Here is a 21566-nt window from a genome sequence, read left to right as displayed (position 1 = left end):
GGACATGAGGAATTTCTTTACAGAATGAATGAGTAGACATTGGAATGGGCTGTCCAGGAAGGTGATGGAGTCACTGTGCCTGGAGGTGTTTAATTAGAGACTGGATGTGGCACTCACTGCCATAGTCTGGTTGACACAGTGGTGTTCAATCAAAAGTTGGATTCAGTAGGATCTTTTACAACTGAATTGATTCCATGATTCTGTGTGAAAGATGGATACAAGATTCTCATTTAACCATGTGCTTTCAAGGGTTTTGGGAGAAACAGAAAACTTTGTGAAAATTGTAATGAACCTGTGTGTTTCACACTGGCTGATTCTCTGCCAGCAGAACTCCTGGAACTTGTATCCATTCCATCTTCCAGGTGTCCCACTTCTCTCTCCCATTTTTCATGACAGGGCACCTCCCTGAAAGCAACAACCAGTTCTGTGTCATCTCTGTATGTTCACTGCCACATTTATCATTATTTGCTTATGTCTTTTAGAGAGTAAGAACAGAATAGGTTTGATGTGCCACTCAGGGTCTTCTTGAGATGGGTCACTTCACTCTGGTCAGTGGATTGTTTACATTGAAGCTTTGCTTGCAAATTCTTGTAAATGCTTGTGGGGTTCTCTTGGGTCCTTCCTAAGCAGTGGTGTGTAAGCTGAGCACAGGTTAGAGTCAGTGGGGAAAATGCTTATTTTTCCTGGTTCAATTTGCTTCAGTTTCCTGAATTTCAGTTTCAATTTAATCCTTAAACAATGGATTTATTGAAGAAAACTTTCAATTTTAAAAGCTGGACTGCAAGCCTGGGGTTTGTATTTCACCCATGCTTTGGCTGTAGCAGTCTCACTTTGCACTGTACCTGCCTGGAGGGGCTCATATTTGGAAGACAGAAATCTATTAGAGAGCTGTGTTTTCAATTTCTTGCTATGTTGCAAAGGAGCAAGTACTCATTTTCACAATACATAATCAATATTAGAGCAACACTGCTCGTACAGAGTCATTTTTGGAAGTTTCACTATCTGCAGGCTGTTCTGAAGAAATTCAGCTGTTTGTGGAGAGTCTTGGAGAATACTACTGCAGTCTAAAATCATCTCTGATTGCTTGGTGATATTCTAAAGCTTTCAGCCAACGTGTTTTGGGTGGCTGTAAATGCACTGCAAAGCAGAGTTCACATGAGTGGAGCAGCAGAAGGTATGGCTGCCCTACATAGCAAAATGGGTAGAAATTCCCAGGATCCCTGGAAGCACTATAAATGAGCTGGCTGTAGTAACAGGGAGCTGTGTGTGGCAGAGGAGCTGACTAAATCTGCCAGTGTAGTGAGGTGGTTCTGACACCCCAAAAAGCAGGTAAAGCACAGCCAGCTGTGCCCAGTGAAGGCTTGGATAAAACATTCCTGAGCTGCTGCCTCCCTGCTGCCAGCTCTTGTCTCACATGCACCTGGTCTTTGACCAGTGTTGGCACTCAGGGACTGCCTCGTTCCAGCTGGAAACATCACTTAATTCATGCCAGAGGATTTCTGTGTGTGAACAGAATGGTGGATTGAGGCATCACATTCTCCAAGAATTCTCTGTACTCTTGATGCAGAAAAGAAAGACAAGTGTCTTAATACCCATGTATGAAACACAAACCAAACTAAAACCCCTTAATTTTTATGCATTTTTGTTTGTTTTCTTGTTTAAAACATTGACCAAAACTTGAAAGATGTAGCACGTGTTTTTTAAAGAATGTTTTTGTAAACAATATTGAGTACACTGGTAAAGCAGGTCTGTGTGGGCATGTCTTGACTGCAGCTGCAGGTATGATTGCTGAGTGGGTGGCTTTGCTCTGCAGTGTAGTATTGCTGATGGAATTGCCTGATGGAGCTCGAGTTCAGTTTGTGGCACATGAAGTCAGAGGGGTTCAGGGAGCATGACTGGAGCTCGTACTAGCTTAGGATCAGGTACTTTTTATCTCAGTGTATCAACCTGGTTTCTTTCCTGGTTTTGTACTTCTGCTCCAAAACACAGCCACAGCTGAGAAAGGCAGGTTTGGATAGAGATAATGTTATCTTGTGCCTGTCAGGACCAGGTTTGAAAGCAAAAGGAAGTTTGATTTCTTTAATTGTAATGGGGTACTGTCCATTACACAGCTTGAAAAGAGCAGCCTTTGTTTCCTAGATCTGATAGTTCTGCCACAGTAATAGGTTTGCCTGAGTAACTTATTCCTCCTTATCTTGTGTGTGAATTTGGATTTCCAATGAAAAAGCAGGGTTTCCCTGCTTATCACATCCAGCACCTGCAGGATCTTGTATTCAACCTGATTTTCAAGTATTGCCATCCTGAACTTTATGATCAGGTGGTTGTTTAACCACAGCTTCAAAAACAATTTTTTTTTTCTTTCCAACTTCCTTCTACTTAATAATTCTGCTGTTTCTTTGTGTTCAATTTCTTAATAAATCATAGCATTTATTAATAAATAAATAAGTAGGCTCTTGGAAATGTTTCAGCTTACCAGCTATGGTACCTGTTGGCTGTGAATTTGCTTTTCAACATTACATTTAGCAAGTTCCTGAATGGCTTTGTGACCAGGTATTAAAGCCAAGCTTTCAGTATGTTGTAAAATTTAAGTAGTGGCAAACTTGCTTTAGGGTTGGGAGATTAGACCAAGAGTCCTGGCAAAACGGGCTTCAGAGTATCAAAGGTGAGAGAAATTATTCTCAAAGTCAGCCAGTTTTCAAAATCCTAGTGGTGTTTCCCATCAGCATGTGTGAGATGCAATTTGCTGCCATCTGAAATTCACTGCTCTTGGTTCTGTCTGTGCTGCCAGTCTGTCTTTTGTGGTGGCCTTGATGTGACTCCTGTGTGACCTGGTCACTGCACAAAACCAGCAGGAAATAACAAGAGCTTTCCACCCATGTACAGCTGTGACCTGGTTGAGATGGGATCACTCAGGCTAGCAGGAATAGGATCAGAAGGAAGCAGAAGCAAGGGGTTAGGCCTGTTCTTTTCAGTGAGAGTTGGATTGGTTCTGTTTCTTGCCCATGATGGCTCCAAAGGGGCTCAGCTTTGCTGGCACTCTGAGCAAGCAGCTGTGTGCTGTGTTTGCATGGGGTGTCTGCAGAGAGGTTGCCCTGATGAGGGATTGTCTCCAGCACACACTGGTAACAGCTTGGGGATGCTGGTGTCCACTACCCTGCCTGTTTACAGAGCTAGTCTGTGCCTTTACTGTGGTTAATCAAGAGCCCTCGGGGTAGGCTCAGTTCACTTTCTCACACATATATCTTTATACATGTTAATTTGCATACAGCAATGAACATTATTATTGATAAACCCTTAACGAGCCCATGCTATTGAAATTATGAGCAAACAGTAGAAATAGAACCCAGGAAGGGAAAGCTGTAACTATGAAATCTGTTGTTTCTGTTTTCATGCCAGCCACTTCTGTTTTAGGAGAAGCAGTATCCTCCCTGTTCCCTGTGCTGCTTTTATCTCCCATCCAAAAAAGCTGTGCCAACAACCTGGTATCTCAGTAAGCACAGCCCATTGCCTGCCTTCAGGAGGCTGCTGCCAGCTGCTCAGCTTAAAAAACTTGCAGGCCACTCTCAATGTTCCTGGGGATGGCAAGGGGCTTTCCAGAGAAACACCACTTGGGCCTAGTCCCTTTTCCCTCCATGTGCCATTGCACTCAGATACCCAAAGAAGACAAGCATATATGGAGCAAAGGAAGGATTTAATTCAGCCTTGCCATGACTGTACAAAGGACCCTCTGACATGGACATGCATTGTACAGAAACCAAGACTGCAGGAGAGTGTGCTGACAAAAGGGAAGATTAATTGATCTAAACCCTATATTAATATTTAAACAAGCAAGCAAACAACAAACCCACAGTGTGCAACCTCCCTGGTGCAAGCTTTTAATTTGTACACGTAGTTATTTCACAGAAGATTCATTTTAGACAGTGACATCTTGCTTGGTCTTTTCTCCACTGTATAGTATAGTTCTATAGTATCCAAGTGCTCCAAAACAAATAAAATCACCTTCCCTGGTGATGCTGAAAAACAACATTCTTACTTTTAACAGAGGGGAATATTCTGATTTGCTTGGGAGAAATGGTGTCTTAAGGAGAATGGAAACCAGAAATGCTCAGTGGTGGTCCCATAACCTCTACTGTGCAAATGCTTTTGCCCATGGTTTTTTGATGTGGAAAAACTGTCATTTTCTCTTGATACAACCTTCCCATAGATATCCCCAAGCCCTGAGTTGTTTTCCTGCAGAGTGTGGCCTGTTGTTTCTTTTTCAGCTCCTTTGACTGGCAGTGCACTTTATGGTCCAATTACAAAGAACAAGAGTTAATTAGGATCTTGGAGTGGGATTAAGAGCATTTTAAACAAAAAATTATCCTCAGGATGTTAGGACTGCTTTGGGAACAAGTAGGATACAGGAAGGTGGGAAGTGGGACTTGGATTCATGATTTGATAATCCAGTTGTGGCCGGGCCAGAGTGATGTTCCTGTCACATCACCTTGTCCATTAATTCTTTTGGCAAGTTTTATTTCCTGTGGGAATCAGCCACAATGAGTGATGTCCAGGGATAGTGTTTCTTCTCAGACTTTTTCCATGGTATGCAGCTGATTTTCCAACCTGCAAGTTGCACATGGTGACAAGAATCAGATGCACCTGTTCCTTGACCCACTCCACAGATGCAGGTTTAGAGCCCCTAAAAAGAAAGGCCTGGAGGGTGTGGACCAGTTGTGCTGGGTAATTTCACTGCCAGAGTTATTTTTAGTGCAAACTCTGTGCTCACATCCAAGTTTAGAGTGATTATAATTATGTTAGAAGTTTTGTTACACAAAAATAAACAGCTGCTGGAGACTGAGGGCAGCTTGGGACCACAAAGCATTGAATGCACTGACTCACATGTGGCAATGCTTTTCCTAATGTGCCCATTGGGATTCCTTGTCTAAACTCTACTGCCTGCTTCAACTAAGTAGTTTGCTCTTCATCAATTTCAGCAGAATATTTTTGGTTATTTTTGGGGGGGGGGTTGTAAACTGGGTTGTAATAGGTGCTGTCATCTTCTCCTCAGTAATGCCTATACTTTGATTATAAACTGCAGGTTTTTCCTTGCAAATAAACACTATATTTACATATATACTATTCTGTACCTATATGCTTCACATTTCCCTGATGTGGTCTTTCAAATCTCAAGATTTCTGAGGATGCCTGCAATGGATTTATGGATGTATGCAGAAAGTGTGGGCTGCAGAGGGACAGCATTCACATTATTGTGCTTACAAGGGGTTTGCTAGCCAAGGGCAAAGAACACTCTTCCTTAAGCTTTCAGTCAAAAACCAGTCTAGACATTTTTATCACATTAAACAGTCTGAAGCATTTAATAGGTATGTGATAGGGGAAAAAAAACAGTCTGAACTAGCTGACCAGTTTTCTTATGGAAAAAGCCTGCTGGGCTCAAGTTTTTATTCATTGCAATGGTAATTATTATGTGCAAATGCTTAACAGTGTTGAAGACAAAGCTGGTTTTAAGCATGTAAAAATGTTACCTTTACTTTCTATGGAGTCTGCTGTGCTTTGGGTGTGATGCTGCTCTTTGTTTTGATGGGCCCTGCCTTTCCTGAGCCTGTGTGCCACTTGTCACTGAGCTGTAGGAGGCCAGAGTGGATGTGGCAGCCGTGGTTAAGCACCACTTGAAAACACTTCAGTTCATCCAGCCAGTGCAAATGGCAAAACATTTTCTCTCTGTCTCTACAAGGGTCCCTTTATCAATTTTTATGATGTAACTGGTTATGTCTCTTGATTCCTGCTGCATTTGGCTTCCAAACAGACTCTTTGACCTCTACCCTCATGTCTAGAATCAGTTCTTTCAGCTTTTCACCTTTTCTTTTTCCCATTCATGTGTTGCTCTGTCTGCAGCATGGGGCAGTGCTAAACTCCTCAGCTCCAGGAGCCCTGCCATCCCCACTCCAGAGCTGCCACAATAAATGACCTCCCTCTGTCCTTGCCTGGAATGTTGGCTGTATTCTTACCTCTTGTCTCATTTTCATCACCACACACAGACACCAGGGTTTTGTTTTGTTGGTCTCTCTTAGTGTATATTCCACCCAGTTCCTTCCTTTGCAGCCATATTGCAGTGACCCAGCTTCATTCTTGGAATAATCTCTAAAAATAGCCTTGCCTGTGCTATCCCACATAATTTCCATTTCAGCTTTCCCAAACTATCTGCTCTATCTTTCTAGCATGGTGAAAACATGGCCATCTTCCCTTTGGATTTTAGCTGTGTTGGTCTGCTTGGGAACTTTGTCAGCCCACATCAGTGCCATGTACCCCATCCTTGCTTTCTGTATATTTTCCTGTTGTTACTTCCTTCCTCCTCTTTTCAATTTTTATGCTCTTCCCCACGCATCCATTCCACTTCTGTCACCCCTGGTGGTTATCTGGAGTCAGGAATGTCCACATGGTACACAGGCTCTCCCTTTTCCCTGCTTATGTGGGTGAGTTCCCCATGTACCTGTGAGGGCAGAGCCATCCTCTGCTTGTGCTGTGTCCCTTTCCTCTTCAGCAGAAGTGGGGGTCACAGCTGCAGGTGATAAGAAAGACCAGTGATGATGATGAGGAGGAGAAGCTCAGAGAGGTATCAGCTCTCCCTCTCCTGCTGCTTGACACTGAAATTACATCTTAAAGTTAGGAATTCAGAGAAATTGAGTCCCCTGACTCTGGTGTTGCCAGGGTCCAGAAAAATCTGAATAAATGGGATTTCTCAGCATGCTGTAGATCTTGCTGTTTATTAGGAGCTGTCAAAGAAGTGTTCCAAATGGGCTGTATGGGCCAGAGGGCCATTCCAACACTCTTGACTGGCAGGCTGGCTCTCCTTTCTGTCTCCATACTGGACAAATAGGTTACATACCAACACTTTTATTTTTATCCTTTTAGGAATACTCTGTCAAATCATCCACTTGGAGCAATCAAAAATTGAGATGCCTCTCCTTCAGAAATTTCATATATATATATATATATATATATATATATATATATATAATGCATAGTTGAACAAGCCAAAATGCATCCAGCAGGAAGGTTTGGAGAGGTTGCTGGCTTGTACCACTCTCCCACCCCACTCTTTAATAGCTGACATGCCTGGTTTTACCCCATTGCTTCAACAAGTCATACACTAATATTCAGAGTGACATTTGAGGGGTGCTGTTCTGCAGTAATATAAACAGCTGGATGCCTCAATAATGACTGTATTAGCACTCTGAACTGTTTTATCAGATAAAGTTCTGAGTAGGCTCACTCAGCCTCCCTTTACCCCAAAGAGACAACAGCTGTCAGTACCACAGCAACTGCAGGGACAGGAAACAGAGCACAGTGTCAAAAGAGTTGTTTTAATATTTGATTAGTAGAAATGAATATGCAGATTGCATGGGTTCTCTGAGGCAGGGATTAGTGAAAGAGACTGTGATGCCATGTTTTATGCATTCCCATTTTCTGCTTGTGGTTAACTATGAACTTACCAGCTAAAGGACTGGGGATATTTTTTCTTTATCCTTTGTCACATTTTCTGCACAATCTTTCCTATTGTTTTCAGAGTTTCTGGGCAGTGGCACAACACCATTTAAAAAGAAATGTGGCTGAAACAAATTGTCAAGAAATGCTTACTCTGCCACCTACCTACCATAATGAAGGAATAATAACTAAAAATTCAGAACCAGTTGCTTTTCCTCTTGCTTCTCTATGAAATTAAAGATATAAATAAACAATAACCTGATGTATCCCCAACATGGCTATCCATATTTATCCTGCTGGAAAGGGGGCTTCTGCGTTTCCAAATTATGGGCAGCAGTTTCTTTTCAGCCTTGCCTAGTTGTGATACACTGTGTTTAGAACCATGGCAACCTCATCTTCAGCAAAATGCCCACTTTGTTAACGAGTTAGCACTGGGTGTTATTGGTGATAAAGGAGTACTTAGCATCATTAATTCTGTTAATTAAGACAAGTCTTGCTAGCCTCATTCTTTAGAGGGAGGAAGAGGAAAATAGGAAGTAGCAAAATGTCCATCCAGAACTCCAGAGCTGTCTGGCCCACTCCCAACTGCAGCCTGGATCCTTTGACTCCTACCTATCCCAAAGGGAATGTGTTTTTCCTGAGCAATTGATGTTGAGTGTTGGTTTTGCCTACACCAGGCAGACTGGGAGCAAGAAAAATAGGCAAGTTGAACCTCTACGACAGGTTCTGGGCCAGGCAGTTATTATTACTTTTTTCCCATCCATTAAATGTAATTCTGATTCCCAGATCTGCTTTTTGCACAGGAGTGTTGAAGTACATGCTGTGAGCCCTATATAGTTTCTTTTCCTGATACTGACTGGGAGATTTTTTTTTATTATTATTATTTTTTTGCTGTTATATGAACTTGAAATCTTGGCAGAAAAATAAAATGAAACCAGCCAACTAAAATCTCTGTGGGGAGCTGCAGTCTGCTCCAGCCACACTTCAGCAAGGGCAGCTCACAGCTCTGCTGCTGTGCTTACTTGAGCCTGGGCCTGTCACAGAAGTGAGCAGGGAAAAAAGCTGCACCTAGAGATCTCTCCTATTCTGGGTTTGGATTTAATGCTGGCCTGGGCAGAAAGACAGTGGGTAATTTCCTTTCCAACCAGCTGGTAGTTCCCTGCCTGCATTCCCCTACCTTTGAGATGTGACTCAGGGGTGATGATAAAGGGGGATGGATGGATGGATGGATGGATGGATGGATGGATGGATGGATGGATGGATGGATGGATGGATGGATGGATGGATGGATGGATGGATGGATGGATGGGAGGGAGGGAGGAAAGAAATGCAGATGCCAGGTCTGTGCTGCTTTTCATTCCATATTATCTTCTCCAGTTAAAAGAAGGGAATGCAAAACCCTCTGTCTCTAGGGTGGAAGGTGGGTGCTGAGATGGAATCTGAGCAGCATTACATCTTCTGGGATAGATACCAAAATATTACTGATGTCATGGGTTAAACTGCACAATGACAATCTTAAAACCCCCTGTGCATTTCCATGGTGACTGTAGTTCCTAGGCTTTATCCAGAGTACCAAGAAATTTGTAATTAGTATAAACTTCCAGCAATACTTACTTTTAACACACTGCCAACTGTCAAATAATGAAGGCAGCTTTGATATTCTTGCATTTTAGACTGCTGGAACAATTGCCAAAGATCACCTTAGCTTTGTCTGAAATTTTAAGCCAGCAATGTGGGTGACTCTTGTTTTCTCAGAAATCATCCAGAAAACCAGAAATGATAATGTCACTTTCCTAATTTTAGATTTTAAAGTAACATCTATGTTCCTCACAGCTTATTAGTTTTTAACATATCTGTATATTTTGAAAAAGATCCTAATAAATCACATCCAAACTTTAATAAAGTTTAGTTTGAACTAAAGTACCTGACCATAGGAGGGATTATTTCAAACACACAGGGATTTAGAAGTTATTACAAAAATATGATCTTGACCTTTTATTGCATTTTATTAATGCAAAGTCCGGGCCTGTGTCAGTGTTTGGAAACAGAAAACTGTGTCCTCAGGATGTGGTCATGGAGCAGCTGATAGTTGTAGTTTGTTTTATTTTTGTTTGAGGTACTACACTGTGTTCTTTCCAAAACTTTTCCTTGCACTTAAAAAGGAAAGACTGCTGATATTAATGCAGTTTGGAAGTTTGTTTTCATGGTATTTTTAGTTAATAATTCACTGTTAGAATCTTGCAGTTGTTTTATGTCCTTGGATCCCAGAACTCTTGCATTTGTAAAGGGAGTGATGCTCACTTAAGGTTGTTTGGTGTTTATCTGTACCCCCAGCTGAACTCTTTTCTGAATTTTAATTTCAAACATTTATTCCTGTCTTCCTATCACATTAAAGTGCAGGAACCATTCTGCTTGAGATCTTTTAGGGCACAAAGCTTCAAAATGAAGCTAAAAATAAGAAACTGAAGTTTTAAATGTCCAAATATCCCACTATTTTAATTTAAATAATTTGCACAAACTCTTTGTACAGGTGTGTACCTAAAAGTGAGAAACACTACTCACTGACTTAAGATATGTTACCTGTCAGCAGCAGATTAAACAACAGTAGAAAGTAAGTATGGTATTAATTATCCAAACACCATATTGAAATTAGTTTTTTAAATAAATTTGACAAACCTCGTTCCTTTAGGGTTCCTTGCTGTAACGATACAAGGTGTCAGAGTTTACAATTCTATAAAGAGAGAGTCTGGGCTTCAGTAAATCAGGAAATACTGGAGATGTTTTGCAAGTGCCATATGTTTGTTTGTTTGTTTGTTTGTTTTATGATTCCATGAGGTAGCCTTTTTTTTAACACTGCCTTCTATTGAGAGCCACAGAGTGAAGTAATTAAACTTAATAAAAGTCACTGCTGGTTAAATCCAGACACTTTGTATATATCTATCACATGCTATAGCAATTCAGAAAGGATCTTGGCAGAGATTACACAAACCATTGTTTTCATCTAAGTCCAATTTGCTCTCTATTGCTACCTGGGGACAAGATGGCTTCCAGGAAATGGGACACTTGATATTATACTAAATCTTGAACACCTCTAAGACTTCTGCTTGAGTAAAGATAAAAATGTAACATCTTCTACATTTTTAGACAACTTACAATTTTGTATAGTTGGTGTTACTGGAATGAGACAAAACAGGGAAGGTTCTATGGAATGGTTCCTCATCACATGCTCACATTATGAAATTAAGTTCACTTGATAGATCTAAAACAAATGTTACATGTGTACTGAATAATATGTGCAAATGAAAATCAGTTGTCATTTAATGTCTTTTGATGAGCTGGATTGCTAAATTCTCTGTACAATTCACAGCATTATGAGATCTTCCCTCCTGAAAGAATCCCTTGGGGAGATCTTTCCCTTTTTCTCTCATCTTTGCTGTGACAAAATCGAGAATATGGACACCAAATTTCCTATCACTGGAAGGAAAGAATAGTAAAAACAACTTTACTTATTCCATGAAGTTTGTAGTATTGCATGTCTGGTTTATAATGTTTTAACACTGAAGTTTTTAGTAGCATCCAGTTATGATATCTCTGCATTTTAGCTCACTATTCAAGTCATACCTTGTTCTAAGAATATGCATAGATTGTCTTATTGCTTTAGGAGTTTTTTTGCAAATAAGTAAAATTTTACTTTTTCATTTTTGAACACTTTGCTGTTGCAATTGCCATGCTATTTTTGTTTTTCTGGGCATTTCAAGTGATATCTATCTGAAGGCTCATTTTGGTCAGCAAGTGAAACTAATAAAGCTGGTTTACAATGGACTGATCTCAATCCTGTCAAAGATGTGTGATGAGCCCAGATGGCTTTGGTGATCAGTTCAAAAGGGAAACTCTGCTCCAGTGGCTCTGTATTGCTGCTGAGCAGAGAAATAATTTGCCTTCTTGGGCCTACAAATGTCTGTAATTTAGAAGTTTGTGAGGAATTAGACCTGAGGGAATCATCTGAGAAGCTTTCCATAATGGCTTGATTGAAATGTATTTCTAATTGTCAGAACTGTTGGAAATATACCAGAATAAGATTGTTTGCAAAACCAGCATGTCTCTTTATACACCATTCACTTCTCATAAAGGCAAATGCTCTCCCCCCCAGAAAGGATGGGTACTAAGCAATAATGTCAAAAAATGAGAGTTTTCATGAATAAGAAGGCTGGGGAAAACTCTAGATATGAACAAACTAGGAAACCATTAGGACAAAAAGGAGACAATGTGAGGAAGCTGAGAGGTGGTGTTTGAGTCCTGTGTTTTATCCTAGGAATTTCACTTGTTAGGAACAGTGGCTGTCATCAGAGGTGGTGACTGAGGCACAGCTGGGACCTGAAAGCAGGACCAGGAGCAGGTACTCATTTCTGAGCTCTGCCCTGGGCAGCCTCACTGAACTGGGGAAAATTCTCAAAAGATCAGCTCAGAACAGGCCCCTTCTTGTTGTGGTCTAACCCCTCAGCTGCCCCTTCATGCCAGGGCATTCCAGCAATTAAAATGAAATGGAAAATGAGACCAAATGGAAATTGAGACCGGTGCAGAACGATGCGTGCTCAGGCGCCTGCTGTATGTCTGGTGTTGTTCCTGGACCTTGTTTTGGGGAGAACTGTTTTAAGTTGCTTGCATTAGCTGTGGGAATAATATGTTTAAAAATAGCCTGCTGAAAAATTAGTCTTTAAAAAAAATTATTAAAAAAAACAAACCACCCACAAAAACAAACCAGCAAAATTTGACTGTGGAACAGCCTGGAGAGCTGTGAAATCTTGGCATTGTTTTATAGTATAGTGTGGGCACTGCAGAAATTGAGCAATGTGTCTCTCCCTGTTACTTTTTACATAGGGTTCACACTATAGTGGCTTTTTTTTTTTTTTAGAACTTACTCTGAATTTTAAGTTCTAGAGTTGAAACCAAGGTTTCATGTTTAAAAAACACCGTCTCTGCATTTTGCTTATGTTAATGTCAGTACCTTTATGACCAAATTAATTGGACATTGAGGAATAAATATATGAAGATCTGACTTCAAGTTTCTAGAAAAGTTCAGAATATTTGAATATGAAGTTACTTCAGAGCCTCATTAAAAAAAATGAAAGGGACATTTTTATAATAATTTCTGTGCTGCACTGCCTGTTTAATCATGGACAGCTGGATTTTCACTCTAGTCCAGAGCTCTGCAGTGAGACTTGCTGAACTAGGATGAACTCCATTAAAAACCCCCAAAAGTTAGAGAAGTCTGCTGATCTGGATCTGGTTGTCTTTGTAATGAAGAATCTTGTTTACCGAACAGGAGTCATGGTGGAGATTATATGTACTTCAAGGTGGGGGGGAATGTCGTGGTGTGAATGGGAATGAGAAGTAGATTAGTTTTTTGGGGTTTTTTTTAATTGCTTCCTTGTATCTGTAAGAAAAACATATATTCCTGGGCAACATTACTAAATTCAGCATGGTGTTGGATGGGTGTTCTACTTGTAACCCACACAGACAGTGGGTTACAGACAGTAACTGGGGCAAGTTTAGGGTGTGTAATTCCAAGAGGTATGTGGTGAAATGGCAAATACAGAGTGTGGAGCCTCCTCACCTCTCATTCATCAAATAGGGATTCATTCCAGAGGCAAAAATAATAAAGGCTAAAAAAAAAATTTACAAGTCCTGTTACGATACTTGGGGCTGAGCAAACTGCGGAAGTTGTGTTTGAAACTGGGGGGGATCAGCTGTAAGGAACTCTGCTGTCCTTTCCAGCAGTGTCTCAACATTGACAGGATGTTTATGGGATCCAAGGAGTATCCTATCCATCATGCTAGCCAGCCCTGTGGATTAGTTTAGAATATCACCTCTTTCCCCAAACATTTGTCTCCTTCGTGTTAACAGAATCCTTTCCTCCTCCTGTTCAGCCACACCTTGTCCTTCTTTTGGTCAAAGAATGAAAAAACCCAGGATTTATAGTCCACACGCCCCAGATTTAGCTTAGTACAGCCAAGCTTACAAAAGAACACTGTTGTGTTAATTGATGCTCTTCTGGATATAGTTAATTTTGTGTCCTCACTCTTTGGGTACTCCAGGTGAATTTCATGGGATCCAAATCATGCCTTCAGGCATAAATCAGTGTTGAAAGAAAGGGAGATGCTGCAAGAGGCATTTAACTGCTGCACTTCACCTGCCTCTCTCTTGTAGTCATTAATTAAGTCCTGAGGTGGATTTATGTGAGTGTTCTTTCTACTTTTGTGGATGATATGTATTCAGAGGAGTTGTCATACTTTGAGAACTCTAAAGTCAGTAATAAGAAGATTTGATTTCAGTTTTGAAAGGTTGTATAAAAGTTTTCAAATTAAAATTTTGCTGCCTTTAAATTTAGCTGCTTAACCTTCTATGTCTCCCAGTTGAATCTTCACACATTTAATTGTTATTGAATTCCTCTAAAGAGGGTAATTCTTGATTCTCATCATAGTGAGGATATATGCATGCATATATTTGCAGCCATATGAATGCTACAATGTCATGTTTGCTCGGGTTTGCTGGTTTTGTTTTTCACTCTCTTCAACCTGCTAAAAATTGATAAAGATTAACAGAGGTTGAAAGAGTGATAGGGGAATATTTTGTATTTTAGTTTGGTGATCTTAAAAGCTAACAGGGTTAAGAAAAAAATTGATTTTTTAGATGAGTGTAAGAAATGTGAGAGACTGAAAAGAGGTTTTTTAAAGTCAGAGAGAATTTTCTTCACCTTCTGCACAGCTGCCAAAGCATAAGGCTTAAAAATGTTGTTTGTTACAACTCCTCCAACTCCTTGCTGCATGTACTCAAGCTGTCCTTCCCTCACACTTCATCTGGCTCAGTTCATCTGTAAACTGAAGTGACCTGTGAGAGCAGAGCTAGAGAAGAGGTTGGTAAGGTGGTAAATAACAAGGAGCTGGAGTCCCTGAGACAGAAGCTGATTGCTTGATGGATTATGAGCAATCAGGCGTATTTTCTTGCTCTAAACACGAGGTTATGCAAATAAGAGGCAAGGCTGTAATCCTGGTTCCTGTGACAGGGGGTGGTGCTGGGTTCCTGTGTCCTGGTCCAGACCCCTGACTTCAGAAAGGCAGCTGAAAAGTGGAGAGGGCTCAGGCTGACTGCAAGGTTTGAGAAATGCACATTGCAGCACAAACTGAGGAGCTCCTTCTGTTCAGTGTCTCAGCAATGAAGTACCAAAGTTCATCAGACTGTGTGAGTACCCAGATAAGGAGAGGACCCCTGTGATGGAGGGATTAACAGAATTTCTGTGGCTGCATGATGAGCTCAGCCCAGCTAGCCAATGCATGTGTGTGGTGTTAAAGTAATGAGTCTTTCTGAGAGTTAAGTGTGTGCTCAAGCACTCTTTGCATCCAGGTTTCAGAGTGCCAGGTGCTGAGGGAGCATTAGGTTGTGCCTTATGTGTGGGCTCAGAGCAGTTGCAGAACTTGTAGGTTTTTAAGTCTGTGTGAGATTCAGCACAGTATAAAAGGGTAAAAGCCATTTGTATAGGCTTGGGACTGTGCAGGGGTATTCTTCACAGCCATGAAAGTGGCACCACATTTCTGATGTTTTAGCACAGAATGTGTCAGCTTTTCCCAGAAGGATGGGAGCATTTATTGCTGCATGAACTACTTGTTGTATTTGAAGGAACTTTGCTTCTTGAGACCATTCTGATAATAAAATACATTTAAATAGATAAGGGAACAGCCACCATGCCATAAAAATAGTGGTTACCACTCCAGGTGTGTATGTTTAAAGTTTGCTTTGCCCCAAGAACAACCAGGAAGTTTCCAATTTGTTGAGATTATTCTGAGCTACTGTGTGAAGTCCATGAGCTGCATAGAACATGACCCCATCATGCTACTGCAATGGGGTGGCTGTCCTGTTATCCATCTTCCTTCATGAAATGAGGGAAAAGCAGCTCCAGGCTGATCTAAACTGGAAGACACATGAGAATTATATGTATTAAAAAAAATTAAAAATTAATAATTTGGCACATTCCTTGAAAGGATCTCATAATCCTCATGAATAAGATGATATTCCTTGTTTATGGAGTGGCAAGGGCCAAATGCACAGGACTGGCAAAAAGAAAACGTGGCTTTTGATAAGATATTGGATATAGATGGTCTATTTTCTTCAAGGCATCTCTTCATTGGGAGAAAAAAGGTACAGATTATTAGTTTAAATATAATTTAGCCCTTTTTTTAAAGATTAGGAAATAGAGATCTATTATTTTGAATTTTGATCCCATTTTCATTGAAAATGAGCACTTAATGGTGACATGTATATTTTTGATTTCTGTATCAATGACCAAAAAAGGGCAGGATTAACATGAAAATGTACTTTGCATGTTTTAAGTAGTAGGGTTGTTTATTCAATAGAAAATTACCAAAATAGCTGTTCTTAAAGCCAATGTTGGACAGTGTCTTTTAAGAGTTCTTTTATTCTCATTCTTTTTCTTGTTAGAAGATGTTTTATGTGAATGAAAACAAGACAGACAAGAGACATACTACAAAGTTCTTAAACTCTTTGAAGCACTTGTGTTTATTTTGGGTTTAAAATTCAGTGAAAGAAGACATTTCTGATTGCGTGGATTGCCCAGGCTGTCACACTTCCCTGGAGTTTTATGTAGACTCTATTCTCACTTGGACAGATTTTCCCAGGCCCTGTGCCTGCTCTGCAGCAGATCCAGAGCAGGGTGGTGACACTTAACTCATGTGCAGCCTCTGGGGACAGTCAGGAGTGGCTGAGCATCCCCAGCTGTCAGTGCAGGGCTGGGGTGAGCAGCACAGGCTGAGGTCAGTGGTGTGGCCGTGTCCTGCTGTCACCTCCATGTCCCATCTCACAGCAGGATTCCCTGGCATCCAGCACCCTGGCTTATCTGGCCTTGCTGCTGCTGCCAAGGGTGTTCCCCCTCTTTGTGCTCCAGAGTACAGAGGGATAATCAGGATGCTGTGATGGCTTTAGGAAGCAGGAGCAACCACTTCAGATTAAATCAACTTCAGCATTTCAGAGTATTTAGTTAGGGCATTTTCTGCCCCATTTTCTTCCAGTGTAACCTGGAATGCACTGGAAACATGACTGTCTTTATTATAATGTCCATACAATATGACTTCTGAGTTTTATTTTCAATTAACAGTTTTGTTCACTTCTTGTAGAAGTTCACAATACAACTACCTAGTTTTATTCAATGGCCTATATCTCTAAACAGTATTTTTCCCTATGAATTTCGACATGTATATTATTCAAATCTTGAGTTATAGAAAAAATACAACTGAAAATACCCAGGAATTTATTTAACATAAATGAAATTTGAAATGAAAAATGTATTTTGCATCTGCAGCATACAGTTTAGGATGTTAAGAAAAAGTACAATCTGTCTCTGTAGCATCTGATGTTTTCCAGTAAAAAAAGAAGCATTTATCTGCATTACAGCTGGTGGTATTTTGTCACTTAGTGCTAAATTAATCCCAGCCACATTGTACTTTATAAATTCCAGTGCAAGTGTTTTTCAAATAATTAAGTTCATACACACACTTTACAAGTATTTTCCATTTTAAAGATGTGATACACAAATGCTCCTAGGAGAAAAGCTCTTGATTCGCAAATGCCCTGTGACTTTTTAGTACTTCTGTGTGAAAGGAAAAGCTAAAAGTCACTTTTTTTCCTGCTTGGCCTTTGAAATACTTCTTTTGAAGGACAGTAATTGAACTGTGCTTTTTCATTCCATTTCAGGTTTTTCTTCTGTAATCATGGCAAAACCTTATGAATTTAACTGGCAGAAGCCAGTTCCCTCTTTTATGCAAGATGGAGCTGTGTTTGATAGATATGAAGAGGTAAGAGACCAGTTGCCTTTCATTTGCTATTCTCTTTTAAATATGCAGAAATTCTAGAATATTTCATGTTTTGCTTTCATTATACACAAAGAAACTAAATTTTTTTGTGGTAATACCCTCAGAAATGTCTGTGGGGAGACAATGCCAACACACTTTATTGCTGTATAGGAGTTTTTTTGCTTTTAAAAGAAATAACTCTAAAAGGTATTTAATCTCTCTGCTTTGACATAAGCCCTGAGGAAGAGAAAGGGAGAATTGGATCAAAATATCTGTGATGTGTATAAAACTCTCAACTTTGCAGATTTGTAAAGCACATTATTAAACAAAGTGAATCCTTCAATTTTTTATACTATATATCAAATAGAGGGAGGGAGAATACTGCTTTTTTTAATATATATAAAATGAGGACCTGCCTATTACAAGGGAAAGTAAGAGAACACAGAACATTCATATTCTGATTCAAATGATCATTTGAGAACTGGAGTGGTTTTATCTACTTTAGAAAATCAATCTGCACTCTATCTGAAATATGATTACTATGATCCTGCTCTCAGCTATGCTTTAATCCACATTTATTAAAGGAATGCAAAACAGGCCATTTTACACAGGCAGCTGAAATAAAATGCTGAGAAATTTTCCTTATACTCAGCATTGATATACTGGTAAGAATAATTTTTATCAGGGTCTATTTTTAATCTTATTTGAACAGGAAATCTCTATAAGTTGAAGGTAAGTGCCTTCAGGGATATTAGTAATTTCTTATCTTTTGAAATGTAAGTAAAAGGTATTTTTTATCACAAGGCCTGCCAAGATAGGGATAGTTGGTTTAGCCTGTATTTCCAGATTTGGGGCCAGATAAATGAAATAGATACTGGTGGACATGGAATTCCTTCAAAAGGCAACTCAGAAAAGTTTTGTTTTCCTTTAGCAAACGCTGCTCCAGAAACAGCCTGTGAGGAGCTAAGTGAGGGGACACAGCCTGTGCTTATTCTATTGCACCTTCAGCAAGAAACAGAGAATGGGGGAGGTTCAGGAGGGAGTTTTAAGTGCTCAAATTTTGGTGTTGATAGAGACACTCAGTGGGCATCTGTGCCTTGAAGTGGTGACAGTGACAACACTGTCAGGCACAATTGTTCTGTTCTCAGCATCTCTGGGACACTCCCCAATTGTGGGCTGGCAATTGAGGAGCTGGCACCAAACTCTTGCTCCTTGCAGCTGAATTTGCTGCCCCCAAAACCCACAGAAAGGGGATTTTGCTTTCTCACTCTGGGGCAAAACATTGTTCATCCATCCTGTGATCTCTCCTGCTCAGAGAGATGCTGCAGTTTATTCCAGGTTTTCTGTGGCACAGTTGGGAGCCTGGTTTGTTTCCTCACAGAGGACTCTTCTCACAAATTCTCCTTGCTGTTCAATTAAGGAAGTCAGGAAGTTCTGGATCCTCTTTTTCTTGAAGAAGTGATTGATTCTGCACAGTGTTTTCCTGCATTTAAGCTTAATTTATGATGCTCTAATTGAGGCTGGAGGTGTGTGGAGGAAATTTCTTTTTAAATTCAGCTAATCTGATTCTTTGCCTTCCCTAGTCTCTTTGGAATGCCATTCTTTCCTGATTTCTTCTACAAATCAATATCCTTCAAGCTCTGCTTGTCAGATATTCTGGCTGCAAAGCACTCACAGCATGTACACTGCCATAGTCCAACACAGAAAAGTGCTTCCCAAATTCTCAATGTTAAAAGGAAATGTGCCCATTTGATCCTGAAGATAGCATTAGCAAATTACATATTTTTTATCTCTAAGTGTTTAATTTTCAGTAATTTTTTTTTAAGTTCTGTTTCATTAAGATTTTTTGTTAGGTAGGAATCAATACTTCTGTTAAATAAAAAAATCTTCATTTAGTTGCAATGAGGTAGGAAAATATTTATTATGTGCATTCCAGTGTCTCAAGCATCAACAATAAGACAAATCATTAAAAGTGATCTCCTTTTTTAAAAGTCTGCCTTCCTTGTTTATGGTTTTTTTTTGGGAACAGCAAATTTTGCAGGAGGTTCTTTGGGAAAAAACTGAGCAATTCTTTATTTTTTGAATAATAAATAATATATATTTGTCAAACTGACTAAAATAATTGTCTGTGTTTTCATTTCTATAGGAATCTTTTGTCTTTGAAAGCAACTGTCTCTTCCAAGTGGATGAATTTGGCTTTTTTCTGAGCTGGAAAAGTGAAGGAAAGGTATATTACAATTATGTCAGGAATGATGTTATATGTTATTGCTGTTGACTTATGTTCTGGTTTTTAAAAATCTAAACCACTGTATTTATTTACTTACTGTATTTATTTATTACATCCTATTCTTTTAGAATTGTCAGAAGTGAAGCTTTAAAGAGGAAATTAACTGATATTAAAGGGAAATATGCTGCTTAGTGTCCATTAAAAATGTTTGCCAATAAAAGTCACTGTTTATTTTTGCTGAAATTCCCAATAGAACCATGTCTCTACAAATTTTTGACCTTGTACCCTTTTTGTCTTTTCAGGAGGGACAGGTATTAGAATGCTCCCTGATCAACAGTGTTCGATTTGGAGCTGTACCAAAGGTACTCTGTAGTTACTTAATACTCTTCATTTCAACAAAGAATATTTAAACTGAAGGTGAAATGCAGGATGGTATTAATTTCTTTAAATAATGCCAGTAGCACAGCTTTTATTTTGCAATCATAGCCTAAAATGTGAGGTTTTGAAGTGATTTGTTGTGATTGGGAAGGTTCAGTCTCTGGTCTTTCTGATGTACTGCAGGATTCAGGATGCACTGAAAGTTGAATGGACATTAAGAAAGTTAGGATATCAGGAATTTTAAATTATCTTGTAACAGTTTATTCTGATCCTTGTTTTAGGGATCTGAAAAAAAACTTTAATTTTCCATATTTAATTCCTATCTGTTTGAATTTATTTTATCTTCTTACTCCATTGGCATAAAATGTATAAAGATTTGTTTGCATCCTCTTTATGCATTTAGGTGGTCACAGAGGGCAGTTGGTCCCAGTCTGCCTTTTTAAAGAGTATCAGCAAAAGTACTAGCTAGGAGTTCTGGAGAACCCCAAAATTTTGGAAATATGCTCAGTAGTATTCAGAAGGAATATGCAGGATTTTCTGCACTGAATTGTTGCTCTCCTTCCACCAGACCTTCAGTTGAAAAGATTTATTGTGAATCTTACATTTCCACTTTTTCATGTTAAGTGGATTTGTGATGACTGTAGGTAACTCTCTCTTACAAATTCTCTTGGGAATCCTTAGACTGAGATTTCTGCCCCACAGAGAAGAGTCATGAGATATGGTGATGCAGATAACCCCATGTGCTGATAGCCACACCAATGTGCTTCAAACTTCAGCTCTGTCTTTAAAAAAATATACCCATGAAATCTCCAGCAGCAGAGACAGCTTGTGTGACACATTGCTAAGAAACAGCCAAGAAGTCACAGAGATCGTGACTCTTAGGAACTATGGACTTAACTAGATTGGAATAATTGACTGAGAGATTAGTCCTGTTCCTCTGTTTTCAGTCCTTGGAGTGATTAATTTTTATTTTTTCGTGATGGAAATATGAGTTCTCGCAATAATTTAGAATACACTGTTTTTTCAGGTTTGCACACAATGTTTCTAAGTGAAAGCACTCATTTAAGATGACTGGCATAGGTCTAAAGGTGTAAATGCATAAGGAGGTGAAAATGCATTTTTACCATAGTGCCTTGCTAACAGAAGTGTTGCAAATGTAACAAGTTATTTATTCTGTTTCACAGGATCCCAAAATACTAACTGCACTGGAGGCTGTTGGAAAATCAGAAAATGAGTTGGAAGGACGGATAGTGTGTGTGTGCAGTGGCACAGATCTGGTGAACATCAGCTTCACTTTCATGGTAGCAGAAAACACAGAAATAGCCAAGGTATTTCACAATTAAACAGTGTGTGAGAGTTAAAAGAAGAGCTCATCAGCAGTGCTCAGTTGTTTTTCCTAAGCTTGCCTGCGTGGCTGTCTGAAATACTTGGTTTGGTGTCTGCTGCCTCACTCTTCCAAAGGACAGCAAACATCCACGTGGAGTACTCTGTAATATGCCTGTGTGCCATGGTGGGAGGAAAAAGTGAATTTATCAGCCTGTTGCAGGCACAGTGATTTATCAGAATTAGACACTGGGGCCATTATATATAGGACAGAGCATTCCCTGAGCTGTTCAGTG

The 21566-nt window shown here is 39.7% G+C and overlaps 1 protein-coding gene across 8 annotated transcripts in view; it reads left to right on the top strand.

Annotated features, from left to right (window-relative positions):
* Positions 1–21566, top strand: part of PLCB4 (phospholipase C beta 4) — a 182301-nt gene that overhangs the window by 82668 nt on the left and 78067 nt on the right. For 7 of the 8 annotated variants that reach the window (XM_079298543.1, XM_079298538.1, XM_079298541.1 and 4 more), the window contains 4 exons: positions 17245–17345; positions 19489–19569; positions 19872–19931; positions 21132–21275. In XM_079298543.1, coding sequence (XP_079154669.1) covers positions 17262–17345; positions 19489–19569; positions 19872–19931; positions 21132–21275 — 369 coding nt within the window. In that variant the 5' untranslated portion in view covers positions 17245–17261. Of the gene's footprint in view, positions 1–17242; positions 17346–19488; positions 19570–19871; positions 19932–21131; positions 21276–21566 lie in introns of all 8 variants that reach the window. The other variant, XM_079298542.1, reaches the window with a different exon arrangement.

The sequence above is a fragment of the Erithacus rubecula genome, assembly GCF_903797595.1.
Source record: "Erithacus rubecula genome assembly, chromosome: 2".
Classification (NCBI taxonomy): Eukaryota; Metazoa; Chordata; class Aves; order Passeriformes; family Muscicapidae; genus Erithacus; species Erithacus rubecula.
The sequence above is the reverse complement of the archived record's forward strand: the minus strand, read 5'-3'. Positions and strand labels throughout refer to the sequence as shown.